Genomic DNA, 25,637 nt, shown 5'->3' on the forward strand with positions numbered 1-25,637 from the left:
AGTGGCATTGATCTCAGCTCACTGCAACCTGCCTCCTGGGTTCAAGTGATTCTCCTGCCTCAGCCTCCCAAGTAGCTGGGATTACAGGTGCCCACCACCATGCCCAGCTAATTTTTATATTTTTAGTAGGGACGGGGTTTTACCATGTTTGGCCATGATGGTCTCGAACTTCTGATCTCAGGTGATCTGCCCACCTCGGCCTCACAAAGTGCTGGGATTACAGGTGTGAGTCACTGCACCCGTAATTGGTCTAATTTCTTTTCTTTTCTTTTTTGAGACAGAGTCTCACTCTGTCACCCAGGCTGGAGTGCAGTGGCATGATCTCAGGTCATTGCAACCTCCGCCTCTCTAAGTTCAAACAATTCTCATGCCCTCAGTCTCCCGAGTAGCTGGTATTACAAGCGTGCACCACCACACCTGGCTATTTTGTGTATTTTTACTAGAGACAGGGTTTCGCCATGTTGGCCAGGCTGGTTTCAAACTCCTGACCTCAAATGATCCACCCGCCTCAGCCTCCCAAAGTGCTGAGATTACAGGCGTGAGCCACCATGCCTGGCACAACTGGCCTAATTTCAATATTTTCTCTCAGGGAATAGGGAGGCCCAATAAGAGGGACAGAGATAGGGGAAGGGCAGGTTGGTAGAGTGATTAGAACACAAACAATATTCGTAATTAAGCTCATCATCTTCTATGGGCACAATTCGAGGTGCACCAAAACATGTATAATAGTATTATCAAAGATCACTGATCACAGATCACCAAAACAGACAGAGTAATAATGAAAAAGTTGAAAATACTGTAAGAATTACCAAAATGTAACAAAGTCAAAGTGGCACATGCTGTTGGAAAAGTGGTGCTGATAGTCTTGCTTGGCATAAGGCACTATCTGTGCAGCACAATAAAGTGCAGTATAAAAAAAACCAAAGCATGCCTATACTTTAAAGTGTCTAATTGTATGGCATGTGAATTACATTTCAATAAAGGTGTAATTTTTTATTTAATAAAAAATTAAGCAAATGTTCTAATGGCTGTGTGTGGTAGGTCATACCTGTAATCCCATCACTTTGGGAGGGAAGCAGGAGGATGGCTTAAGGCCAGGAGTTTGAGATCAGCCTGGGTAACACAGTGAAACGATATCTCTACAAAAAATTTAAAAATTAGCCAGGTGTGGTGGTGCACACCTGTAGTCCTACCTACTCAGGGAACTAAGGTGGGAGAATTGCACAAGCCAGGAGTTCAACGCAGCAGTGAGCCAAGAGCGTGCTACTGCCCAGCCTAGGCAACAGAGTAAGACTTTGTCTCAAAAAAGAAAGAATGAAAGGGAACTTCTCCTTGGAACCTAGTCATTTACTTATTTTTGATGATTGAAAAATACTCACAATATAATCCACATTATTTGAGTATTTATCTTGAGAGCTGTCACTTTCAAAACTGTCTCATCCGAAACTTGTATTTTTGAAATAACTTTTGAAACATTCAAGCAGTATTTGTTCATCACAGAAGATAAATCAATCCCACCACATAAAATGAAATTAGTGATCGTGTCCTATTTTTTCCCCATATATACACACTTATCAACATTAAATTTATTTATAGGAACATGCTATCTACAAAAACCCTTTAAAAATCTTTTTCCATGTGACTACACTTCTCCAAGTTTTCTTCAATGGGTGCAGAGAATTTTAACTGCATGACAATATTACCAAAGTGCAATTTAAATAATTGTCTATTCCTATTTAGATTGATTCCACATTTTTATTTTATAATAAATTATGGAATGATCACTCATGTTGATGTTTTAAAGAATATGGCTAATTCACATTTCCAAATTTCTGTTCAGAAAAGGTGTAACAATGTACAGCCCCAAAGAAGAGTGATGAAAGTGTAACTCCTTTTACCCTTGTTAAACTGTGTTACCTTTCATTTAAAACTTTAATTTTCATTAACTTGATAAGAAAAAGATAGGCCGGGCCGGGCGCGGTGGCTCAAGCCTGTAATCCCAGCACTCTGGGAGGCCGAGACGGGCGGATCACGAGGTCAGGAGATCGAGACCATCCTGGCTAACCCAGTGAAACCCCGTCTCTACTAAAAAATACCAAAAAACTAGCCGGGCGAGGCGGCGGGCGCCTGTAGTCCCAGCTACTCGGGAGGCTGAGGCAGGAGAATGGCGTGAACCCGGGAGGCGGAGCTTGCAGTGAGCTGAGATCCGGCCACTGCACTCCAGCCTGGGTGACAGAGTGAGACTCCGTCTCAAAAAAAAAAAAAAAAAAAAAAGAAAAAGATAGGCCGGATGCAATGGCTCACGCCTGTAATCCCAACACCTTGGGAGGCCAAGGTGGGCGGATCACCTGAGGTGGGGAGTTTGAGATCAGCCTGGCCAACATGGTGAAACCCCATCTCTACTAAAAAACAAAAATTAACTGGGCACAGGGTGCATGTCTGTAATCTAAGCTAATCAGGAAGCTAAGGGCACGAGAATCGCTTGAACCTGGGAGATGGAGGTTGTAGTGAGCCAAGATCACGCAACGACACTCCGGGCTGGGCGACAAGAGCAAAACTCTGTCTCAAAAAAAAAAAAAAAAAAAGTATCTTACGGCTATCTCCTCTCCTAATTACTAACAAAATTCAACACCATTTAATACATTTACTGGTACTGTATTTTCACGTTATAATCCCGCTTTTGTACTGGAAAAAGTGTGGTCTCGGACAGGCGCAGTGGCTCATGCCTGTAATCCCAGCACTCTGAGAGGCCAAGGCAGGCGGATCACAAAGTCAGAAGTTCAAGACCAGCCTGGCCAATATGGTGAAACCCCGTTTCTACTAAAAATACAAAAAAATTAGCCAGATGTGGGCCTGTGATCCCAGCTACTCGGGAGGCTGAGGCAGGAGAACTGCTTGAACCCAGGAGGCAGAGGTTGGAGTGAGCTGAGATCGCACCAGCGCACTCCAGCGTGGTGACAGAGCAAGACTCCGTCTCAAAAAACAAACAAACAAGAGTAGTCTCCAGGAAACTTAACAGGATCATGAGATATAAAATATAAGAAAAGTGGTAAAACAGAAGCAAGCGGCAATTAGAAACTCCAGGGAAACAAACAAAAAAGAACTATAATCCTATCGACATATATTTAGAACCTATAAAATTATTTAGACTGTTCAGGAACTTGGAATATATATTAACAAAGAACACAGAGAAAAATCTCTTTTTCTTACATAACAGCTTTTATTCAAGTGTAGGGGTAAGGGGGAGACAGGCAACGAGAAAAATAAAGAGTATGTAATAAAATAGGTCATAAATTCTATGGGAAAAAAAAGGGGGGGGGGAGGATAAGAGACCAGAAATGTGCAGTAAGGGAGGGCAGAGGATTGCAATTTTAAATAAAGTAGGGTGCAGAGCAGGCTTCACTGACAAAGTGATACTTGAACAGACTTCATATATGAGAAATTAAGGAAGGTGGATCTCCAGGAAAAACCCTGCTAGCAGAAAGAACTGCCAATGTAAACCTCCTAACATAGGAGCATATGTGATGGGTCCACTCTTCTGAAGAAGAGGGCTTACGAGATCTAATTGGAGACATGACGTGGTAGAGTCTTGTAAGTCATTGTGAGCACTAGCTTTTTCTTTTTTCTTTTCTTTTGAGATGGAGTCTCGCTGTGTCACCCAGGCTGGAATATAGTGGCACAATCTTGGCTCACTGCAACCTCCGACTCCCGGGTTCAAGCGATTCTCCTGCCTCAGCCTCCTGAGTATATGGGATAACAGGCATGTGCCACCACGCCTAGCTAATTTTGTATTTTTAGTAGAGATGGGGTCTCACCACGTTGGTCAGACTGGTCTCGAACTCCTGACCTTGTTATCCGCCTGCCTTGGCCTCCCAAAGTACTGGGATTACAGGCATGAGCCACTGCACCTGGCCTTCTATTCTTTTTCAGACAGGGTCTCGTGCTTTATTGTCCAGGTTAGAGTGCAGTAGTGTGATCACTGCTCACTGCAACCTCTGCCTCCCAGGCTCAAGTGATCCTACAAGCTCAGACTCCTGAGTAGCTGGGATTACAGGCATGCACCACCAAGCCCAGATAAATTTTTTATTTTCTGTAGAGACAGGGTGTCGTCATGTTGCTCAGGCTGGTCTTGAACTCCTGAGCTCAAGTGATCTGAACAGTGGCTTTTTTTTTTTTTTTTGAGACAAGAGTCTTGCTCTGTCACCCAGGCTGGAGTGCAGGGACGCAACCTCAGCTCACTGCAACCTCCTCCTTCTGTATTCAAGTGATTCTTATGCCTCAGCCTCTAGAGCAGCTGGGATTACAGGCGTGCGCCACCACGCCCAGCTAATTTTTTGTATTTTTAGTAAAGACAGGGTTTCACCATGTTGGCCAGCCTAGTCTGGGACTCCTGGCCTCAAATTATCCACCTGCTTCAGCCTCCCACAAAGTGCTGAGATTACAGGTGTGAGCCACCATACCCAGCCGGAACAGTGGCTTTTTCTATGAGGTAAAAATGATGGGAATACACTGGAAGAATTTGAACAAAAGGGCCGGACGCGGTGGCTCACTCCTGTAATCCCAGTACTTTGGGAGGCTGAGGCAGGTGGAACCCGAGGTCAGGAGATGGAGACGATCCTGGCTAACATGGTGAAACCCTGTCTCTACTAAAAATACAAACAATTATTAGCCAGGCCTGGTGGCGGGCGCCTGTAGTTCCAGCTACTCGGGAGGCTGAGGTGGGAGAATGGCGTGAACCCAGGAGGCGGAGCTTGCAGTGAGCTGAGATCGCGCCACTGCACTCCAGCCTGGGCGACAGAGCGAGAATCCGTCTCCAAAAAAAAAAAAAAAAAAAAAAAGAACAAAAACACCCGAGGAATTTGAACAAAAGAACGAAATAAATTCTAAATTTTGCAAAGATCATTCTGGCAACTGTATTGAGAAACTTTATTGTAGAGGAGAGGAAACATGGAAACAAGTTAGGGGTCTATTAATATAATCTAGGCAAGAGATAATGTGGCTTGGATTATAGTCAAATTAGTGGAATTGGTAAGAAGTGGACTGATTCTGGATAAGTTTGAAAACACAGCAAATATGACTTCCTGATAGACTGGAAGTAGGGTATCACAGAAAGAAAGGAGTCAAGGATGACTCCTGCGTTTTAGTTTGAACAACTGGAAAGATGGAATTGTCATTAAATGAGATGGTTGGCAAAGGCTAAGGTTGTAGGATTTGTGTATGTTTTCTTTCTGGTGAAGGGGTTAGCAGGAGTTTAGTTTCAGACATACTGATTTTGAAATGCCAGATAACTAAGTGGAGGTGTCAAGTAGACAGACTAGTATGGGAGACTGGGAAAGAAGTCTGATATGAGATAGAAATTTGAGGCTTGGCACATCCTTGTAATCCCAGCACTTTGGGAGGCCAAGGCAGAGGACTGCTTGAAGCCAAGGAGGTCAAGACCAGCCTGAGCAACATACTGAGACCCCATCTCTACAAAAAACTAAACAGCTAGGTGCAATGGCATGCACCTGTAGTCCCAGCCACTCAGGAGGCTGAGGACGAGGATTGCTTGAGCCTTGAAGTTTGAGGCTGCAGTGAGCTATGACCATACCACTGTATTCCAGCCTGGGTGACAGACCCTGCCTTTTTCTTTTTTACAGATGGAGTGTTGCTCTTGCTGCCCAGGCTGCAGTACAATGGCGTGATCTCGGCTCGCTGCAACCTCTGCCTCCTGGGTTCAGGTGATTCTCCTGCCTCAGCCTCCCGAGTAGCTGGGATTACAGGCATCCGCCACCATGCCCAGAAATTTTTTTGTATTTTTAGGGGGTTTCACTATGTTGGTGAGGCTGGTCTCGAACTCCTGACCTCAGGTGATCCACCCACATGGGCCTCCCAAAGTGCTGGGATTACAGGTGTGAGCCACTGCGCCCGGCCCAACTCTATATCTCTTAAAAAAAAAAAAAAAAAAAAAAAAGAAAGAAAACTAGAAATTTGAGAGAATTAACAGTATATAGATAGTATTTAAAGCTAGAAAAATGGATGAAACCAACATCAAAGGAGTGAAAGGAAAAAATAAACTAAGGCTGGGCCAGGGTCAGTGGCTCCCACGCCTATAAACCCAGCTCTTTGTGGGGCTGAGGCAGGTCAATCACGAGGTCAGGAGATTGAGACCATCCTGGCCAACATGGTGAAACCCCATCTCTACCAAAAAACACAAAAATTAGGCTAGGCATAGTGGCCCATGTCTGTAACCCTAGCACTTTGGGAGGCCAAGGTGGGCAGATCACCTGGTCAGGAGTTCAAGAACAGCCTGGCCAACATGGTAAAACCCCATCTCTACTATAAATACAAAAATTAGCGGGCAACAGAGTGAGACCCCATCTCAAAAAACAAAAAGCAAAACAAAACAAAAAAAATAGAAAAAGTAGCTGGGTGTGGTGGCACACATCTGTAGTCCCAGCTACTCGGAAGGCTGAGGCAGGAGAATTGCTTGAAACTGGGAGGCAGAGGTTGCAGTGAGCCGAGATCATGCCACTGCACTCCGGCCTGGTGAGAGCCAGACTCTGTCTCAAAAAAAAAAAAAAAAAAAAAAGGGGGCTGACAGCTGGAACACTAACAAAATAATGAGAATACTGTTTAATGATTCAACTAAAGCAGCAATAAAATAATACTGGGCGTACAGGGGAGAGAAAATGGGGCTGTAAAAAGGGCTTAAGTCCTCATAAAGCAAAGCAAGTAATGAAGATAAATACTGCTATATGAATATTATGTCTTTGCTATTGAGTTATATTAAGGCAAATAAGAGGAGATATTACATAGTATTAATAGATGCTATTATGATCTTATTTTCTTAGGAGTGATTATGGAATTGTGGTTATTTCAGAGCATGTTTTGTTTTTTCTTAGGCAAACTGAAGAATTCATATGTCAAATTGGGTTACAAAAACAAAACAAGACAAATATTAACAATTATTGAATCAAAGTTGATGAATACATAGGTGTTCACTGCACTATCCTTTCAACTTTTTCATCAAACAATATTAAAAACTGATACGGGGCGGGGCGCGGTGGCTCAAGCCTGTAATCCCAGCACTTTGGGAGGCCGAGACGGGCGGATCACGAGGTCAGGAGATCGAGACCATTCTGGCTAATCCGGTGAAACCCCGTCTCTACTAAAAAATACAAAAAACTAGCTGGGCGAGGTGGCGGGCACCTGTAGTCCCAGCTACTCGGGAGGCTGAGGCAGGAGAATGGCGTGAACCCGGGAGGCGGAGCTTGCAGTGAGCTGAGATCCGGCCACTGCACTCCAGCCTGGGCGACAGAGCGAGACTCCGTCTCAAAAAAAAAAAAAAACTGACACGGTAGAGAGAAGAAAATGTAGAGGCAAACAAAAAATACCATAAGTAAAAATAATTACCAGAGACACAAACTATAAAAAAACCAAAAAGAACTCTTATAATTTTCTATATCAGAAAAATATACTTTTTTTAAAAAGCCACAAATCTACCTGGAAAAGAACAGATAAGGTATTCAGAGGCACTTTATAGGTATTTGATCGCTGATGTCTATGGTCAGAGCATCTACTGTACAGTATTTTAAATGTCACCGCATGGTACTAAAGTCTGTCTTATAAAACTTAGGCGAAAGGTATATGGGTGTTTACTATTAGTAGTCTTTAAACTCTGTATGTACTCTTTTGCATTACGATAGTCTTTGTTAAACAAAATGCCCAAATTAGTTTTTCTTTTTTTTTCCTTTTTTTTTGAGACGGAGTCCCACTCAGTCGCCCTGACTGGAGTGCAATGGCACGATCTGGGCTCACTGCAACCTCCGCCTCCCGAGTTCAAGCCATTCTCCTGCCTCAGCCTCCCCAGTAGCTGGGATAACAGGCGCATGTCCGGCTAATTTTTTGTATTTTTAGTAGAGATGGGGTTTCACTATGTTGGCCAGGCTGGTCTTGAACCCCTGACCTCAGGCGATTCCCCCGCCTTGACCTCCCAAAGTGCTGAGATTATAGGCATGAGCTAGCACGCCCAGCCCCGAATTAGTTTTCTAAAGAATATATTCAGTGGCATGAATCTGGGAGGCGGAGGAGCTTGATCGTGCCACTGCACTCCAGCCTGGGTGACAGAGTGAGACTCCGTCTCAAAAAAAAAAAAAAAAAAAAAAAAAAAAGAATATATATATTCAGGACAGGCATGTAGCTCACGCCTATAATCCCTGCATTTTTGGGAAGGTGATGTGGGCAGATTCCTTGAACTCAATAGTTCAAGACCAGCCTGGGCAACAAAGTGAGACCCTGTGCCTATAAAAAACTTAAAAATTAGGCTGGGCACAGTGACTCACGCCTGTCATCCCAGCACTTTGGGAGGCCAAAGTGGGGCGTTTGAGACCAGTCTGACCAACATGGAGAAACCCCATCTCTACTAAAAATACAAAATTAGCCGGGTGTGGTGGCGCATGCCTGTAATCCCAGCTACTCAGGAGGTTGAGGCAGGTGAATCACTTGAACCCGGGAGGCGGAGGTTACGGTGAGCCGAGATAGCGCCATTGCACTCCAGCCTGGGCAACAGAGCGAGACTCTGTCTGAAAATAAATAACTAAATCAAAATAAAAATTAGCTGGGAATGGTGGCAAGCACCTGTTGTCGCAGTTACTCCAGGGACTGAGGTGAGAGGATCATACTAAGCCCGGTAGGTTGAGGCTGCAGTGAGCTGTGAGCATGCCACAGTACCCTAGCATGGGTAATACAGTGAGAACCCTGTCTCAACAAAAAAAATAAGCAATTATTATATGAAACATCAGGGACTATTATACTTTTTTTTTTTTTTTTGAGACAGGGTCTTACTCTATTGCCCAGACTGGAGTGCAAGGGCACAATCTTGGCTCACCACAACCTCCGCCTCCCCTGCTCAAGTGATTCTCCTGCCTCGGCCTCTGGAGTACCTGGGATTACAGGCACGCGCCACTACCGCCTGGCTAATTTTTGTACTTTTAGTAGAAATGGGGTTTCACTATGTTGGCAAGGCTGGACTTCAACTCCTGACCTCAAATGATCCACCTGCCTTGGTCTCCCAAAGTGCTAGGATTACAGGTGTGAGCCACTGTGCCTGTCCTATTATAGCTTTTATGGCACAGCTTAAGCACCAAGTTTAGGGAAATTTGTTCTGAGTATTAATTATATGAGAGACTTAGGATAATTAGTAATAAATATGTCTTAAAACAATCTTCTCACCTAAAAATTGGAAAAACTTTCTCACTGAAGAGTGTATTACTCTTTCTATTCCAAAGAAAAAAATATTAAAAATATAGATTTCAGTGATACAATGTCACCAAACAAAAAATGCATTCTTAACTCTAAGAAATAATAAGTAAATTTCAATCATACCATCTTCTTCATCCTCAGCTTCTTCTGCTTCCATAGGGTCATATTCATCTTGATTGTTATCTTCTTCAGTTTCATCATCATCTTTAGAATCATCTTTTCTTTTATCTTCTTTCTGTAATTTAAATGCCTTTATTATTTATTTACTTATTTTTAGAAGATGGGGTTTTGCCATATTGCCCAGGCTAGTCTCCAACCCCTAGGCTCAAGTGATCCACTGGCCTGGACCTTCTGAAGGGGTAGGATTATAGGCGTCAGCCACTATAGCCAGCAGTTATATTATTATTATACAATCATAACAATTATTATATATTATTACACACACACACACACACACATCTATATATATATATATATTTTTTTGAGATGGAGTCTGGCTCTGTCACCCAGACTGGAGTGCAGTGGCATGATTTCCCTTCACTGCAACCTCCGCCTCCCAGGTTCAAGTGATTCACCTGCCTCAGCTTCCCAAAGGGCTGGGATTACAGGTGTGAGCCACCGTGCCTGGCTTAAAATAGTTTTAAATTAAGCAAGAAATCTCACCAAACATTAAATTACTAAAACTAAAAAACAGTAAATCCACTGAAGTTATTCAAAAGTTTTACATTGTAAATTACTATTTTTTTGTTTGTTTTTTTTGAGACACAGTCTTACTCTGTTGCTCAGGCTGGAGTGCAATGGCACAATCTGGGCTTACTGCAGCCTCCAACTCCTGGGTTCAGGCAATCCTCCTGCCTCATCCTCCCAAGTAGCTAGGACCACAGGTACACGACCATGTCCAGCTAATTTTTGTAATTTTTGTAGAGAGGGGGTTCTACCATGTTGTCCAGGATGGTCTTAAACTACCAGAGTCAAGCAATCTCTCCACCTCAGACTCCCAATGTGCTGGGATTATAGGAGCAAGCCACTATGTCCGTACTATAAAAGAGTAATAATTAGGCTGGGTGTGGTGGCTCACATCTATAATCCCAGCACTTTGGGAGGCTGAGGTGGGCAGATCACTTGAGGTCAGGAGTTCAAGACCAGCCTAGCCAACATGGTGAAAACCTGCCTCTACTTAAAAAAAAAAAAAAAAAATTAGCTAGGCAAGGTGGCATGCACCTGTAGTCTCAGCTACTTGGGAGGCTGAGGAAGGAGAATTGCTTGAACCTGGGAGGGAAAGGTTGCAATGAGCAAAGATTACACCACTAGACTTCAGCAAGCCTGGTCAACGGAGCTAGACTCCATCTCAAAAAAAGGGAAAAAAATTTTAAGAATAAGGTATTAGAAAACTAGCTATAGATGCTCATATTGGCTTAATTTGAAGATCTGAATTTCTTTTTTTTTTTGAGATGGAGTCTTGCTATGTCACCCAGGCTGGAGTGCAGTGGTGTGATCTTGGCTCACTGCAACCTCCACCTCCCGGGTTCAAGTGATACTCCTTCCTCTGCCTTCCCAATAGCTAGGACTATAGGCATGTGCCATCATGTCTGGCTAATTTTTTGTATCTTTAGTGGAGACGAGGTTTGACCGTGTTAGCCGTGATGGTTTCAAAGACTTGATTTTTTTTTTTTTTTTTTTTTGAGACGGAGTCTCGCTCTGTCGCCCAGGCTGGAGTGCAGTGGCCAGATCTCAGCTCACTGCAAGCTCCGCCTCCCGGGTTCCCGCCATTCTCCTGCCTCAGCCTCCCGAGTAGCTGGCACCACAGGCGCCGCCACCTCGCCCGGCTAATTTTTTGTGTTTTTAGTAGAGACGGGGTTTCGCCGTGTTAGCCAGGATGGTCTCGATCTCCTGACCTCGTGATCCGCCCGTCTCGGCCTCCCAAAGTGCTGGGATTACAGGCTTGAGCCACCGCGCCTGGCCTTGATTTTCTAATATAGTAAAATCTTTCAGTTTGGCTTTTACATCTAATATTCTGATGGAAATCAACATCAACCTTTATAACGTAGAAGAGTAACTGAAAGTTCTAAAGCAGGTTGTTATTACAGACCTTCCTTTCATCTCTATCTTCTTTTTTATCTTTATCATCGCCTGATTTTCTCCGTTTGGGTTTTGGCTCATCAGTTTCATCATCTCTTTCTTCCTTTTTATCTTTTCTCTCATCTTTTTTGCTTTTTTTATCCTTTTCCTTTTTGTCCTCTTTCTCAGGAAGAGACAGTAATGATTTGTATATACGGACACCAAAATCTCTTTGAAGCATTTCATTGAAAAGTTCCGCAAACAATGAAACCTATAAAAAGATACCAACATGAACCTAGCCAAATTTCAACAGAAATAATAAAGTTAGCACAGTAATTTAGCAAATAAAAACTTGCCACATATGATGATTATGTAAACTTATCAACCTTTTTTTTTTCTTTTTTTTTGAGACGGAGTCTCGCTCTGTCACCCAGTTGGAGTGCAGTGGTGCGATCTTGGCTCACAGTAAGCTCCACCTCCTGGGTTCACACCATTCTTCTGCCTCAGACTCCCAAGTAGCTGGGACTACAGGTGCACGCCACCATGCCCGGCTAATATTTTTGTATTTTTAGTAGAGACGGGGTTTTACCGTGTTAGCCAGGATGGTCTCGATCTCCTGACCTTGTGATCTGTCCGCCTCAGCCTCCCAAAGCGCTGGGATTACAGGAGTGAGCCACCTCACCCGGCCACTTATCAAATTTTTAACACAACCATTAATCTTTTTTTTTTTTTTTTTCCTGACAGTCTTGCTCTGTCACCCAAACTGGAGTGCGGTGGCGTGATGTGGGCTCACAGCAACCTTTGGTTCCCGAGTTCAAGCCATTCACCTGCCTCACTCTCCTGAGTGGCTGAGATTACAGGCTTGTGCCACCAATCCCGGCTAATTTTTGTATTTTCAGTTGAGATGGAGTTTCGCCATGTTGGCCAGGCTGGTCTCGAACTCCTGACCTCAGGTGATCCACCCGCCTCGGCCTCCCAAAGTGCTGTGATTACAGGTTGTGAGCCACCCCGCAAAGCCAACCAACTGTTAATCTTCATGATAAGTGTACCTTATTAATTTACTCAATAAATTTTACATCAAATGCCTGGTATGTACAGGGCCTGTTTTAGGCATTAGGGATACAGCACTGAAGAAAGCTGATAAAAACCTCTCCTATCATCCAGCCAGTGGAGAGAAGTAATAAATAACCAAATCATGAAGTCTCTGTTAACCGATTCTGGTTCTGGGGCTGCCCGGTTTTTAAGACAAGGAATAACCAAATCAATATCAAATTATATGAAAAACAAGCAGGATAAACACCTACAGAATAACAAGACAAGGCTTCTCTGATAAAGTGACATTTAAAAAGTGAACAGAAGGCAATGAGGAAATAAGTCATATTGGTATCTAGGAGAAGAAAATTCTGGATTAGGGAAACAATTTTAAAGCCTGAATAGGGAACATCTATTACTACTACGCAAGCATCCCCAGGTAACAGGCTATTGCTATATATTATAAATTTAGGTTTTTTTTTTTTTTTTTTTTGAGACAGAGTCTTGCTCTGCTGCCGAGGCTGGAGTGCAGTGGCGCAGTTTTGGCTCACTGCAAGCTCTGCCTCCCGGGTTCACACCATTCCCCTGCCTCAGCCTCCCCAGTAGCTGGGACCACAGGTGCCCGCCACCACACCCAGCTAATTTTTTGTATTTTTAGTAGAGATGGGGTTTCACTGTGTTAGGCAGGATGGTCTTGATCTCCTGGCTTCGTGATCCGCCTGCCTCGGCCTACCAAAGTGCTAGGATTAAAGGCGTAAGCCACTGTGCCCGGCCTTTATTATAAATTTTTTATGTACCTATTTATTTTTTCTTTGAGACAGAGTTTTGCTCTTGTTGCCCAGGCTAGAGTGCAATGGCATGATCTCAGCTTACTACAACCTTCGCCTCCCAGGTTCAAGCGATTCTCCTGCCTCAGCCTCCTGAGTAGCTGGGATTACACGTATGTGCCACCACACCCAGCTAATTTTGTATTTTCAGTAGAGATGGGGTTTGTCCATGTTGGTCAGGTTGGTCTTGAACTCCTGACCTCAGGTGATCCGCTTGCCTTGGACTGCTGAAGTGCTGGGATTACAGGTGTGAGCCACTGCACCTGGCCTTATGGACCGATTTCTTTTTCTTTTTTTTTTGAGACGGAGTCTCGCTCTGTCGTCCAGGCTGGAGTTCGGTGGCGCGATCTCGGCTCACTGTAAGCTCTGCCTCCCGGGTTTACGCCATTCTCCTGCCTCAGCCTCCCAAGTAGCTGGGACTACAGGCGCCCGCCACCACGCCCGGCTAATTTTTTGTATTTTTAGTAGAGATGGGGTTTCACCATGTTAGCCAGGATGGTCTTGATCTCCTGACTTCGTGATCCGCCCGTCTTGGCCTCCCAAAGTGCTGGGATTACAGGCGTGAGCCACCACGCCCAGCTTATGTACCGATTTCTTTTTTTTTTTTTTTTGAGACGGAGTCTCGCTCTGTCCCCCAAGCTGGAGTGCAGTGGCGCGATCCTGGCTCACTGCAAGCTCTGCCTCCTGGGTTCACGCCATTCTCCTGCCTCAGCCTCCCAAGTAGCTGGAACTACAGGCGCCCGCCACCGCGCCCGGCTCATTTTTTGTATTTTTAGTAGAGACGGGGTTTCACCATGGTCTCGATCTCCTGACCTTGTGATCCGCCCACCTCGGCCTCCCAAAGTGCGGGGATTACAGGCGTGAGCCACCGCGCCCGGCCTTATGTACCGATTTTTAAGGCTAAAGTCCATTGCTTTCAATAGACTCTTAAAAAGGGCTAAAACGGGCCACGCGGTGGCTTGCGCCTGTAATCTCAGCACTTTAGGAGGCTGAGGCAGGTGGATTACGAGGTCAGGAATTCGAGACTAGCCTGGTCAACATGGTGATACCTCTCTCTACTAAAAATACAAAAATTAGCTGGGCGTGGAGGCACACGCCTGTAATCCCAGCGCTACTCAGGAGGCTGAGGCAGGAGAATCACTTGAATCTGGGAGGCCGAGGTTGCAGTGAGCCAAGATCATGTCCTCGCACTACAGCCTGGGCGACAGGGTGAGACTCCGTCTCCAAAAAAGGGCTAAAACTTGAAATGGCTGACCACAGCCCTTAAATGTGTCATCTTTGCAAATCCGATATATTTGCTAAAATAGTTTAATCACATCATTTTCTGATTACAAAGGATAATGCAAATTTATTATAACTATAATTTATTTTAGCCTATTTTTCATTAATTGCCCAATCTTTTTTATTTCATATTGAGATGGAGTTTCACTATGTTGCCCAGGCTGGCCTCAGACTCCTGGGCTCATGCAATTCTCCCACCTCAGTCCCTCAAAGTGCTGTAGTGACTGTGCCCAGTCTATGTATTTATTTATTAAGTGATTATTACAAGGATGGCACCATTAGGAATTACTTCAATTTATGGCAACTGCTTACTTTTTTTATTTTTTGAGACAGAGTCTCACTCTGTTGCCCAGGCTGCAGTGCAGTGGCGCAATCTTGCCTCACTACAACCTCTGCTTGCTGGGTTCAAGAGATTCTCCTGCCTCAGCATCCTGAGTAGCTGGGATTACAGGAGCCTATCACCTAGCCTGACTAATTTTCTGTATTTTTAGTAGAGATGGGGTTTCACCATGTTGGTCAGGCTGGTCTCAAACTCCTGACCTCAGGTGATCCACCTGCCTGAGCCTCCCAAAGTGCTGCGATTACAGGCATGAGCCACTGCACCCAGCCAGGCAACTGCTTAAAAAAAGATAACGTCATATAGCATCTAATTTTAAGGACATCTGCTTATTGGAATAATTAACATTGGAAAAAAAAATCCCAACAACTTGGACATATTTTAATATTTATAACATGTTTTATATGAAAACTAATAAGCATGGACTTTATGTTTTATAATTGCCTTAGTAATCCTCAAAGGTCTCTAGTCTTCCTTGATTTTCATCTTACCAGCTGGTGAACAATGACCTTCTGGTTCAAAGAAGCATGACTGATTTTTCCAATATAATTTAGAAAACAAAAGAACATAAGACATGTTGATAAGATAAAATAATTAAACACAATAATTTTAGATATGATTTTGTACAGGGCACTACGAAATTAATTATGTTGGAAATTCTATTTTTAAGGAGTGAAGCAATTACACACTTAGAGATAAAAGTTTTCAATTGTTTTGAAAACTAACATGTTGTAAACTAAACTACATGTTGTAAAGCTGCTCTAAAATAATGATACAGGCTAGGTGAAATGGCTCATGCCTGTAATCCCAGCATTTTGGGAGGCCAAGGCAAGTGGATCACCTGAGGTCAGGAGGTTCAAGATCAGACTGGTCAACATGGGAAAACCCTGTCTCTACTAAAAATACAAAAATTAGCCGGGGTTGGTGGCGTGCAACTGCAATTCCAGCTACTCAGGAGGCTGAAGGAGGGCAACAGCTCAAACCCGGGAGGCGGAGGTTGCAGTGAGCCAACATCGAGCCACTGCACTCCAGCCTGGGTGACAGAAGGAGACTGTCTCAATAAATAAATAGGCCGGGCGCGGTGGGCTCATGCCTGTAATCCCAGCAATTTGTGAGGCGGGTGGATCACTTGAGGTTGGGAGTTTGAGACCAGCCTGGCCAACATGGTGAAACCCTGTCTCTACTAAAAATACAAATAATTAGCCAGGCGTTGTGCTTGTAATCCCAGCTACCCTGGAGAGAGGCAGGAGAATTGCTTAAGCCTGGGAGGCAGAGGTTGCAGTGAGCTGAGATTGTGCCATTGCATTCCATCCTGGGCAACAAAGTGAGACTCTGTCTCAAAAATAAATATATAAAATAAGTAATAAAATAATTATACAAAAAATAGATTAATAATGAAAAGTTAAACAACAATTATTTTCTCTTACAACTCAAACACCAGTTAAATTTTTAAGCTCTTTAAATGGTATTAAATGCTATTTTAATTCTAGAGGAGATAATAAAGCATTACCTCATCCCCAAAAGAGTCAACTAGACATTACGGATATCCTGAAGAAAGAACACACCACACTACTTATGAAAGCGTCTTGGCCGGGCGTAGTGGCTCAAGCCTGTAATCCCAGCACTTTGGGAGGTCGAGGCAGTTGGATTACGAGGTCAGGAGATCGAGACCATCCTGGCTAACATGGTGAAACCCCGTCTCTACTAAAAAAATACAAAAAACTAGCCGGGCGAGGTGGCGGGCGCCTGTAGTCCCAGCTACTCGGGAGGCTGAGGCAGGAGAATGGCGTAAACCCGGGAGGCGGAGCTTGCAGTGAGCTGAGATCCGGCCACTGCACTCCAGCCTGGGCGACAGAGCGAGACTCCGTCTCAAAAAAAAAAAAGAAAGCGTCTTAGGGAAAAAACAGAACTGAACTTAATTAAAAATTTAGACCCAACAATCAATTTAAATGAAATATAGGGAATAGAGGAACGCATAAACCATAGCAGGGAAATGCAATCAGCAAAAGTGAGTCTGTAAGGAAACTTTAGAGGACAAATCATCTATTTTTTTCCCAAGAAGTAGATTACAAGAAAAAACCAACAAAAACTCAAAAAAACAAGCAATGAAAAAGAGGCATTCGGGGCTGGGCGCAGTGGCTCATGCCTGTAATCCCAGCACTTTGGGAGGCTGAAGCAGGCGGATCACCTGAGGTCGGGAGTTCGAGACCAGTCTGGCCAACATGGTGAAACCCCATCTCTACTAAAAATGCAAAAATTAGCTGGGTGTGGTGGCAGGTGCCTGTAATCCCAGCTACTTGGGAGGCTGAGGCAGGAGAATTGCTTGAACCCAGGAGACAGAGGTTGCAGTGAGCCACTATCACGCCAATGCACTCCAGCATGGGTAACAGAGCGAAACTCTGTGTCAAAAAAAACCCAAAAACCAAAAAAACAAAAAAAGTAAAAAACAAAGAAAAAAGATTTCAGAGATATATTAACTAGTCATAATGTGTGGCCCTTATATGGTTCTTATTTCGAACTGAAAACATTACCTCAAATGAATGTTCTTTATTATCCTCTAATCTGTAGTCCAACAAGACACTCAAAGACATGATGCTACAATCAAACTTGCCACTTTTTGCAGCCCAATTTGGATGTACAATGATAGCTGGTTCATCAGGCAAAATATATCTTCTTTCTCGACGCTGACGTTCCATTTCCTCTTGACGTTTCCTTTCTTCTTCCTAAATATTTCAAATTTCAAGTCAAGGTTAAATCTGCAAGTATGATGTATGTACACGTCCAAGATGAATATACATCGAATATATACCACATAAAGGAACAAAATTCCCATGACTCTTCATGGTGCTTACACTAACCATAAGGGTTGAGAAGGGAGGAAAGTTCAAATTCACTAAGCGTAGTAAGCTTTGATGGCTCCTAACTCTCTTTTGGATTTCCCAGCATAAGAAACTGCCATGTAAAGAGGGGGAAAAGTTATCTATATTGAGATTATATAATTTAGAAAATTCTGGGAAAATAGTAGTGGTAGCATAGGTTTTAGATCTTCCTGAAACCTCACACTAAAAACACAAAGCAATATAGATATCAAAATCAAAAACCGATAGCATTCATAACAAAACTAAGTGACAAGGTATCCCCACAAACCAATATACAAATGGGTGGGAAAAGGCCAAAAGACCTATGTGTTACTGATGAATGTGTCCAAAGAAAGCATAAGGAAAGCAATGGGAGAACAAGAAAACCAAAAAACAGCCAGTAGGTATTTACTGGAAAGTACAGCAGCTGAAACTAGGCAAAATTTTACCCCTAACAAGAGAGTGAATAGAGAATTTATTTTAAGATCTGAAGAGGCCTAGGCCACTCTAGCCTTACAAACTTGCAAAGCTCATTTACTAGGGCCCTATACTGAGGAGAAACTGCTGGGAGTAGGAGAGGAACAACAAAGACATAGGAGAACGCCCAGACAAAAAGTGATGAAGGGCAAAAGAAACAGCAAACTTCAGAAAGCAAGCCAGCGTATGTTTCTGACAAAACAAAACAACAAAAGAGCAGAGCTCTATGAATTTAGAAAAGCTATCTGAAAGAAACTACGTTTATAAAATTCAGACAATCTAAATTCACATAAAAATGATTCAAATATTGAGGTCAAATCCCACACAAATTTAGTATTTTTAAAAAAAGAGTGAGAAGCAGCAGCAGAATTATATCCCTGTAGATGACGAAAGTGGGCCAGAAAGACACCACCACACGGCAGATGAAAATTTTAACTATTTTTAAAGTGTGCTAAAAGAAAATGTTACAAGAGACACAGACATTCTGCATCACATTCTTAACATTCAAAATTCAGAAAGTGAGTATCTGATTGGTAGACAGATCATGTATCTGACCCTATCTGTAGCAATTCTTCGGCTTCTCTAATAGAAATGGCAGTGGGAAGGGAGAACCAGGCCTGCTAAAAGCCAATCCAAAAAGGGACTGGGTTTGTGCATTTCATTATACACAAAGTTTTTTTTTTTTTTTTTTTTTTTTTTTGAGACAGGGTCTCACTCTGTCACCCTGGCCAGAGAGTAGTGGTGTGATCATAGCTCACAAATAGCACTGACCTCCTGGGTTCAAGCAATCCTCCCATGTCAGCCTCCCCAGTAGCTGAGACTACAGCCACATGTGACCATGCTCGGCTAATTTTTTTTTTTTTTCTTTGTAGAGATGGGGTCTCATGAAGTTGTCTCCATCTATCCTGAACAATTCAGTTCTAAAGCACTCTTTTTTTTTTTTTGAGACGGAGACTCGCTCTGTTGCCCAGGCTGGAGTGCAGTGGCTGGATCTCAGGTCACTGCAAGCTCCACCTCCCGGGTTTACACCATTCTCCTGCCTCAGCCTCCTGAGTAGCTGGGACTACAGGCGCCCGCCACCTCGCCTGGCTAGTTTTTTGTATTTTTTTTAGTAGAGACGGGGTTTCACCATGTTTGCCAGGATGGTCTCGATCTCCTGACCTCGTGATCCCCCGTCTCGGCCTCCCAAAGTGCTAGGATTACAGGCTTGAGACACCGCACCCGGCCTAAAGCACTCTTTTCAAGGAATGTAGATGTCTACACAGGAGATGGAGGCTGGCAGGGTGGTGGAGCCACAACTGCCCATTGATGATGAGCTCCTTCATTACTAAACATTGAAACCCAGATGGAGCAAGGAGAGTAATCCATGCAGAGATAGCACAGGGCAGAGTCATGTCATTGGAAGAATTGGAGGCACCCGTGTAAATTCACAGCTTTCAATATGCGTAAGATATAGAAATAAATATAGATTTAAATATTGGTAAGTATTATCTATTTATCTATATATCTTCTGTATCTCTGTTCACTGAAGGGGGTTGGGAGCAGCAACCTAATTGCAATGAGCGTATCTTGGCTTCTAAATACCATTCTTCACTAAAAAGGAACCAGGGCTTCCTGGGGAAATGACTGATTCCTGAACTAGGACAAGGATAGCACAAAATAAAATTGAAATGCTTTAAAATGCTAGTAAGTAAAAAGTCCTCAAAAAGTGATAAAGATATGTCAAAAGGGCACATAGCTTGAAAGAACTCCCACCATCCAACATCTGGGACAATTTCATCATGAAAATAACTCATTGAGGGCCGAGCACGGTGGCTCACAACTGTAATCCCAGTACTTCGGCAGGCCAAGGTGGGTGGATCATCTGAGATCAGGAATTTCAGACCAGCCTGGCTAACATGGCGAAACCCAATCTCTACTAAAAATACAAAAATTAGCCAGGCATGGTGGCAGGCGCCTGTAATCCCAGCTACTCGGGAGGCTGAGGTACAAGAATCGCTTGAACCCAGGAGGCAGAAATTGCAATGAGCCGAGATCATGCCATTCCACTGCAGCCTGGGCAACAGAGACTGACTCTGTCTCAAAAAATAAAAATAAGGTCAAGAGCAGTACAATATCAGCCTGTAATAGCAGCACTTTGGGAGGCTGAGGCAGGTGGATCATGAGGTCAAGAGATCGAGACCATCCTGGCCAACATGACGAAACCCCGTCTCTACTAAAAATACAAAAATTAGCTGGGTGTGGTGGTGGGTGCCTGCAGTCCCAGCTACTCGGGAGGCTGAGGCAGAAGAACAGCTTCAACCCAGGAGGCAGAGGTTGCAGTGAGCCGAGATTGTGCCACTGCATTCCAACCTGGCAACAGAGTGAGACTCCGTCTCAAAAAAAAAAAAAAAACAACATAAATGAATAAGTAAATATATAAATAAAAATTTTTTTTTTTGAGACGGAGTCTCACTCTGTCACCCAGGCTGGAGTGCAGTGGTGCGATTGCCACTCACTGCAAGCTCCGCCTCCCAAGTTCACGCCATTCTCCTGCCTCAGCCTCCCGTGTAGCTGGGACTACAGGCGCCCACCACCTCGCCTGGCTAATTTTTGTATTTTTAGTAGAGACGGGGTTTCACCGTGTTAGCCAGGATGGTCTCGATCTCTTGACCTTGTGATCCACCCGTCTCGGCCTCCCAAAGTGCTGGGATTACAGGCATGACCCACCGCGCCCAGCCATAAATAAATAAAATTAAAAAATAAAAATAAATACACAAAAAAATAAGAAATCACAAGTCCATGCATCACTAAGAACAAGGTAATTATCCTACAAAATTACAAAACCATTATCACATTCAAGAAATTTAACACTGCTTTAATATTATGTCATATCCATATCCATATCCATAATCAAATTTCTCCAACTGTCCCAAAAATACTCTCTACGACTTTTATTTTTCACCCATTCAGGATCTAGTCAGGTTTCACTTAGTTATTTAGTTGTTATGTCTCATTAGCCTCCTTTAATCTAAGAGATCCCTTTAACCATTTCTTTCTTTTATCTTTCATTATATAGACCATTTTTTGAAAAGTTTAGGAGAGCTGAGAATTTTTCATATTCTAAAAAAATAATAATAAAATAAAAAATTTAAAAAAGAAGGCCGGGCGTGGTGGCTCGAGCCTGTAATCCCAGCACTTTGGGAGGCCGAGACGGGTGGATCACGAGATCAGGAGATCGAGACCATCCTGGCTAACACGGTGAAACCCCGTCTCTACTAAGAAATACAAAAAACTAGCCGGGCGAGGTGGCGGGCGCCTGTAGTCCCAGCTACTCGGGAGGCTGAGGCCGGAGAATGGCGTGAACCCGGGAGGCGGAGCTTGCAGTGAGCTGAGATCCGGCCACTGCACTCTAGCCTGGGCTACAGAGCCAGACTCCGTCTCAAAAAAAAAAAAAAAAAAAGAAAGAAAATTTCATTCTAGGTTTATCTGTTTTCTCACAGGGTCTTGCTCTGTCACCCAGGCTTAGGTGAGAGAACCACTAAATCACAAGCAGATTTAGAGTAAATATTTCTGGAAGGAATTCTTCATAAATAATGATGTGTACTTTATAATGTATAAGATTTAGAAACTGATTATATGGCTTATCCAATTACTGGTGCTAAAACACACTTCTGAGATCCCTATATTTCAAATTCAGAAAACAAAGTAACAGGCTTATGTATCCAGGAGTTATTCTACTGGACAAAAACGGAAGCATAAAACAGCTTGAATAAATAGTCTGAGTCTCAAGGTTTGATTCAATCAAACATACTGTTTTAGAAGCAGACAGATTCTGGAATAAGCACTTCACTAGAACTCAATTTCTGAGCCATTTACCTAGAAATGTTTTGTATCTTCACTGTGGTGTTGGTGGTGGTTATATACCTATATGCATTTGTAAAAACTCACAGAACTATTAACAAAAAAGATTGAATTTTATTATAAGTAAATTGCACCTTAATAAAAGCATACACACGGCCGGGCACAGTGGCTCATGCCTGTAACCTCAGCACTCTGAGAGGCTGAGAGAGGCAGATCACCTGAGGTCAGGAGTTCGAGAACAGCCTGACCAACACGGAAAAACACCATCTCTACTAAAAATGCAAAATTAGCCAGGCATGGTGGTGCATGCCTGTAATCCCAGCTACTCGGGAGGCTGAGGCAGGAGAATTGCTTGAACCCAGGAGGTGGAAGTTGTGGTGAGCCGAGATTGTGCCATTGCACTCCCTTCTGGGCAACAAGAGTGAAACCCCGTCTCGGAAAATAAATAGCTGGGCGCGGGGGTTCACGCATGTAATCCCAGCACTTTGGGAGGCGGAGGCAGGCGAATCACAAGGTCAGGAGTTTGAGACTAGCCTGGCCAACATGGTGAAACCCTGTCTCTACCAAAAATACAAAAAAATAGCCGGGCATAGGGGCGGGTGCCTGTAATCTCAGCTACTCGGGAGGTTGAGGCAGAAGAATAGCTTGAACCTGGGATGTGGAGGTTGCAGTGAGCAGAGATCACTCCACTGCATTCTAGGCTGGGAAACAGAACAAGACTCAGTCTCAAAAAAAAAAGCCAAAATAAAACAAATAAATAAAAGCATACACACACATAATCTTAACTGACGTATTCCAAGAACACCCTACACATGAATATTAATACCACAGAGTGTAATAACAGATTGAGTACATACCTCTTTATCGTCTTCAGATTTCCTATCATCCTCCTCATCCTCTTCTTTTTCAGATTTCTCTAACTCCTTCTGTTCTTCTTTTTGTTCCTCTACTTTAAGCTGTTTTGTCAGTCGGGCTATTAACTGGGATTTTAATCCTTTGGAACTAAGAGCTCGACTTTCTAATTCTTTTCGGAGGTCATTTACCTGAATATATGGAGCATGAAAACACAGGAAAAAAAAGGGGGGGTGGATATTGAAATAGGAAACAAACTAGCTATAATTAACAATTATCTTTTGTGGGTTTTTTTTTTTTAAACGGAGTCTCACTCTGTTGCCCAGGCTGGAATGCAGTGGTGTGATCTCGGCTCACCGCAAGCTCTGCCTCCCAGGTTCAAGCGATTCTCCTGTCTCAGTCCCCCAAGTAGCTGGGATTACAGATGCTCACCACCACACCCAACTAATTTTTGTACTTTTAGTAGTGACGGGGTTTCCCCATGTTGGTCAGGTTGGTCTTGAACTCCTGACCTCGCAATCAGCCTGCCTGGGCCTCCCAAAGTGCTGGGATTATAAGCGTGAGCCACCACCACGCCCAGCCTTTTGTGTGACTTTACAAATGTAGCGAAAAGAACATTTGTACAGCTCACACAACACTTGTGAAAATGCAAAATGATAGCATATTTTTTGGAAAATAAAACATATTAACATGCGTAAACATTTTTTTCAATGTTCTTTGACCCAGAAGTTCTCATTTCTGGCTGTCTACCCTAAGGAAACATCCTAAATAGAAGGGGGAAAAAACCCACAAAACTATAGATTTACTTATTTCCTCCCTCCAAAAAAGTGAAGAGTCTAAATGTCTCATAAATTAGCCAGGTGTGGTAGTGAATGCCTGTAGTCCTAACCACTTGGGAGGCTGAGATGGGAAGACTGCTTGAGCCCAGGAGTTTAAGGTTCTAGTGAACTATGCACTGCACTCCAGCCACGGCGACAGAGACCTTGTCTCTAAAAGTAAGTAAACAAACAAATGTCCAATAGAGGAGTAATACCAGCAGGGAATAGTGGCTCGTGCCTGTAATCCTAGCACCTTTGGAGTCCAAGATGGAAGGATCACTTGAGGCCAGGAGTTTAAAATCAGCCTGGGGAACACAGCAAAACCCCACCTCTTTAGAAAAAAAAAGAAAAAATTAGCCAGACATGGTGGAACATGTCTTTAGCCCAAGCTACTTGAGAGGCTTAGGTGAGAGGACCACTTGAGCATAGGAGTTTGAAGCTGCAGTGAACTCTAATGACACCACTGCACTCTGTCCCTTTAATCAATTTACTTGAATAGTATAAAATATTTAAAAATAATTACATGCACAAAATTAATGTTAACTCAACAGGGTGAGTCATTTTCTTTTTTTTGAGGCAGAGTCTTGCTCTGTTACCCAGGCTGGAGTGGCATAACCACGGCTCATGGCTCACTGTGGCAGCCTTGACCTTCCAAGTTCAAGTGATCCTCCCACCTCAGGCTCCTGAGTAGCTGGGACTATAGGCATGCATCACCATGCTCGGCTAATTTTTTTTTTTGGTAGAGACAGAGTCTCAGTATGTTGCCAGGGCTGATCCTGAACTACTGGGCTGTAGCAATCTGCCCATCTGGGCCTCCCAAAGTGCTGGGATTACAGGCATAAAGCATAGTGCCCAGCTGCAACCTTACACACACACATACGCACACGTATTTTTAAACAAAATTTCATTTTGTTGCCTAAGCTGGAGTGCAGTGGCACAATCATAGTTCACTGCAGGCTCCAGATTCCAGGCTCAAGCAATCCTCCCACCTCAGCTTCCCAAGTTGCTGGGGCTACAGGCGTGTGCCACTATGCCCAAATAATTTTTTAGACTTTTTATAGAGACAGGGCCTCACGATGTTGTAGAAGCTGGTCTCAAACTCCTAGACTGAAGCAATCCTCCTCCTTCAGTCCCCAGAAGTGCTAGGATCACAGGCATGAGCCACCTTGCCTGGTTTATTATTTTATGGTTGTTTTTTTTTTTCTACTCAGCATCCTCGGGTTGAAGTGATCGTAACTTTTATACACAATAACCAATCAACCAATCACAAAGCTTGTACTCAGAAAAACACAAATGGAATAAAACACACAACAGGCGAGGTGGATCACATCTGTAATCCCAGGACTTTGGGAGGCTGAGGTGGGTGGATCAATTGAGGTCAGGAGTTCAGACCAGCCTGGCCAACATGGTGAAACCCTACCTCTACTAAAAATACAAAAATTAGTTGGGCATGGTGGCACAAGGCCTGTAGTCCCAGCTACTAGGGAGGCTGAGGCACAAGAATCTCTTGAACCCGGGAGGCAGAGGTTGAGATCGTGCCACCGTACTCCAGTCTGGGTGACAAAGCAAGACTCTGTCTCAAAAATAAATAAATAAATAAATATATACAAATACACACACACACACACACACATATGTATGTATAAACTGTATATATACACACACACACACACACACAAACACACACACACTGCCCAGGATGGTCTCAAACTCCTGGACTCAAGCGATCTGCCTATCTATGCCTCTCAAAGTGCTGCAATTAGAGGCGTGAGCCACCGCTCCCAGCCTCTTCCCAGTTTAGATGTGTATCAATCTATGTTTTAATTTTAAATATATTTTAGGCTGGGTGCAGTAGCTCACCCCTGTAATCCTAACACTCTGGGAGGCAGGGGTGGGTAGATCGCTTGAGGCCAGGAGTGTGAGACTGGCCTGACCAACATGACAAAATCCCATCTCTACTAAAAATACAGAAATTGGCGTGGCATGGTTGTACGTGCCTGTAATCCCAGCA

General features: G+C 43.6%; 1 protein-coding gene across 3 annotated transcripts in view; it reads right to left on the bottom strand.

The window, feature by feature from the left end:
* Window positions 1-25,637, bottom strand: part of CCAR1 (cell division cycle and apoptosis regulator 1) — a 77,622-nt gene that overhangs the window by 11,003 nt on the left and 40,982 nt on the right. For all 3 annotated transcript variants that reach the window (XM_025395918.1, XM_025395916.1, XM_025395919.1), the window contains 4 exons: window positions 22,814-22,999; window positions 17,310-17,501; window positions 11,333-11,572; window positions 9,367-9,478 (listed from right to left, as the gene is read on the bottom strand). In XM_025395918.1, coding sequence (XP_025251703.1) covers window positions 9,367-9,478; window positions 11,333-11,572; window positions 17,310-17,501; window positions 22,814-22,999 — 730 coding nt within the window. The remainder of the gene's footprint in view (window positions 1-9,366; window positions 9,479-11,332; window positions 11,573-17,309; window positions 17,502-22,813; window positions 23,000-25,637) is intronic.

Source organism: Theropithecus gelada, chromosome 9 (assembly GCF_003255815.1).
Source record: "Theropithecus gelada isolate Dixy chromosome 9, Tgel_1.0, whole genome shotgun sequence".
NCBI lineage: Eukaryota > Metazoa > Chordata > Mammalia > Primates > Cercopithecidae > Theropithecus > Theropithecus gelada.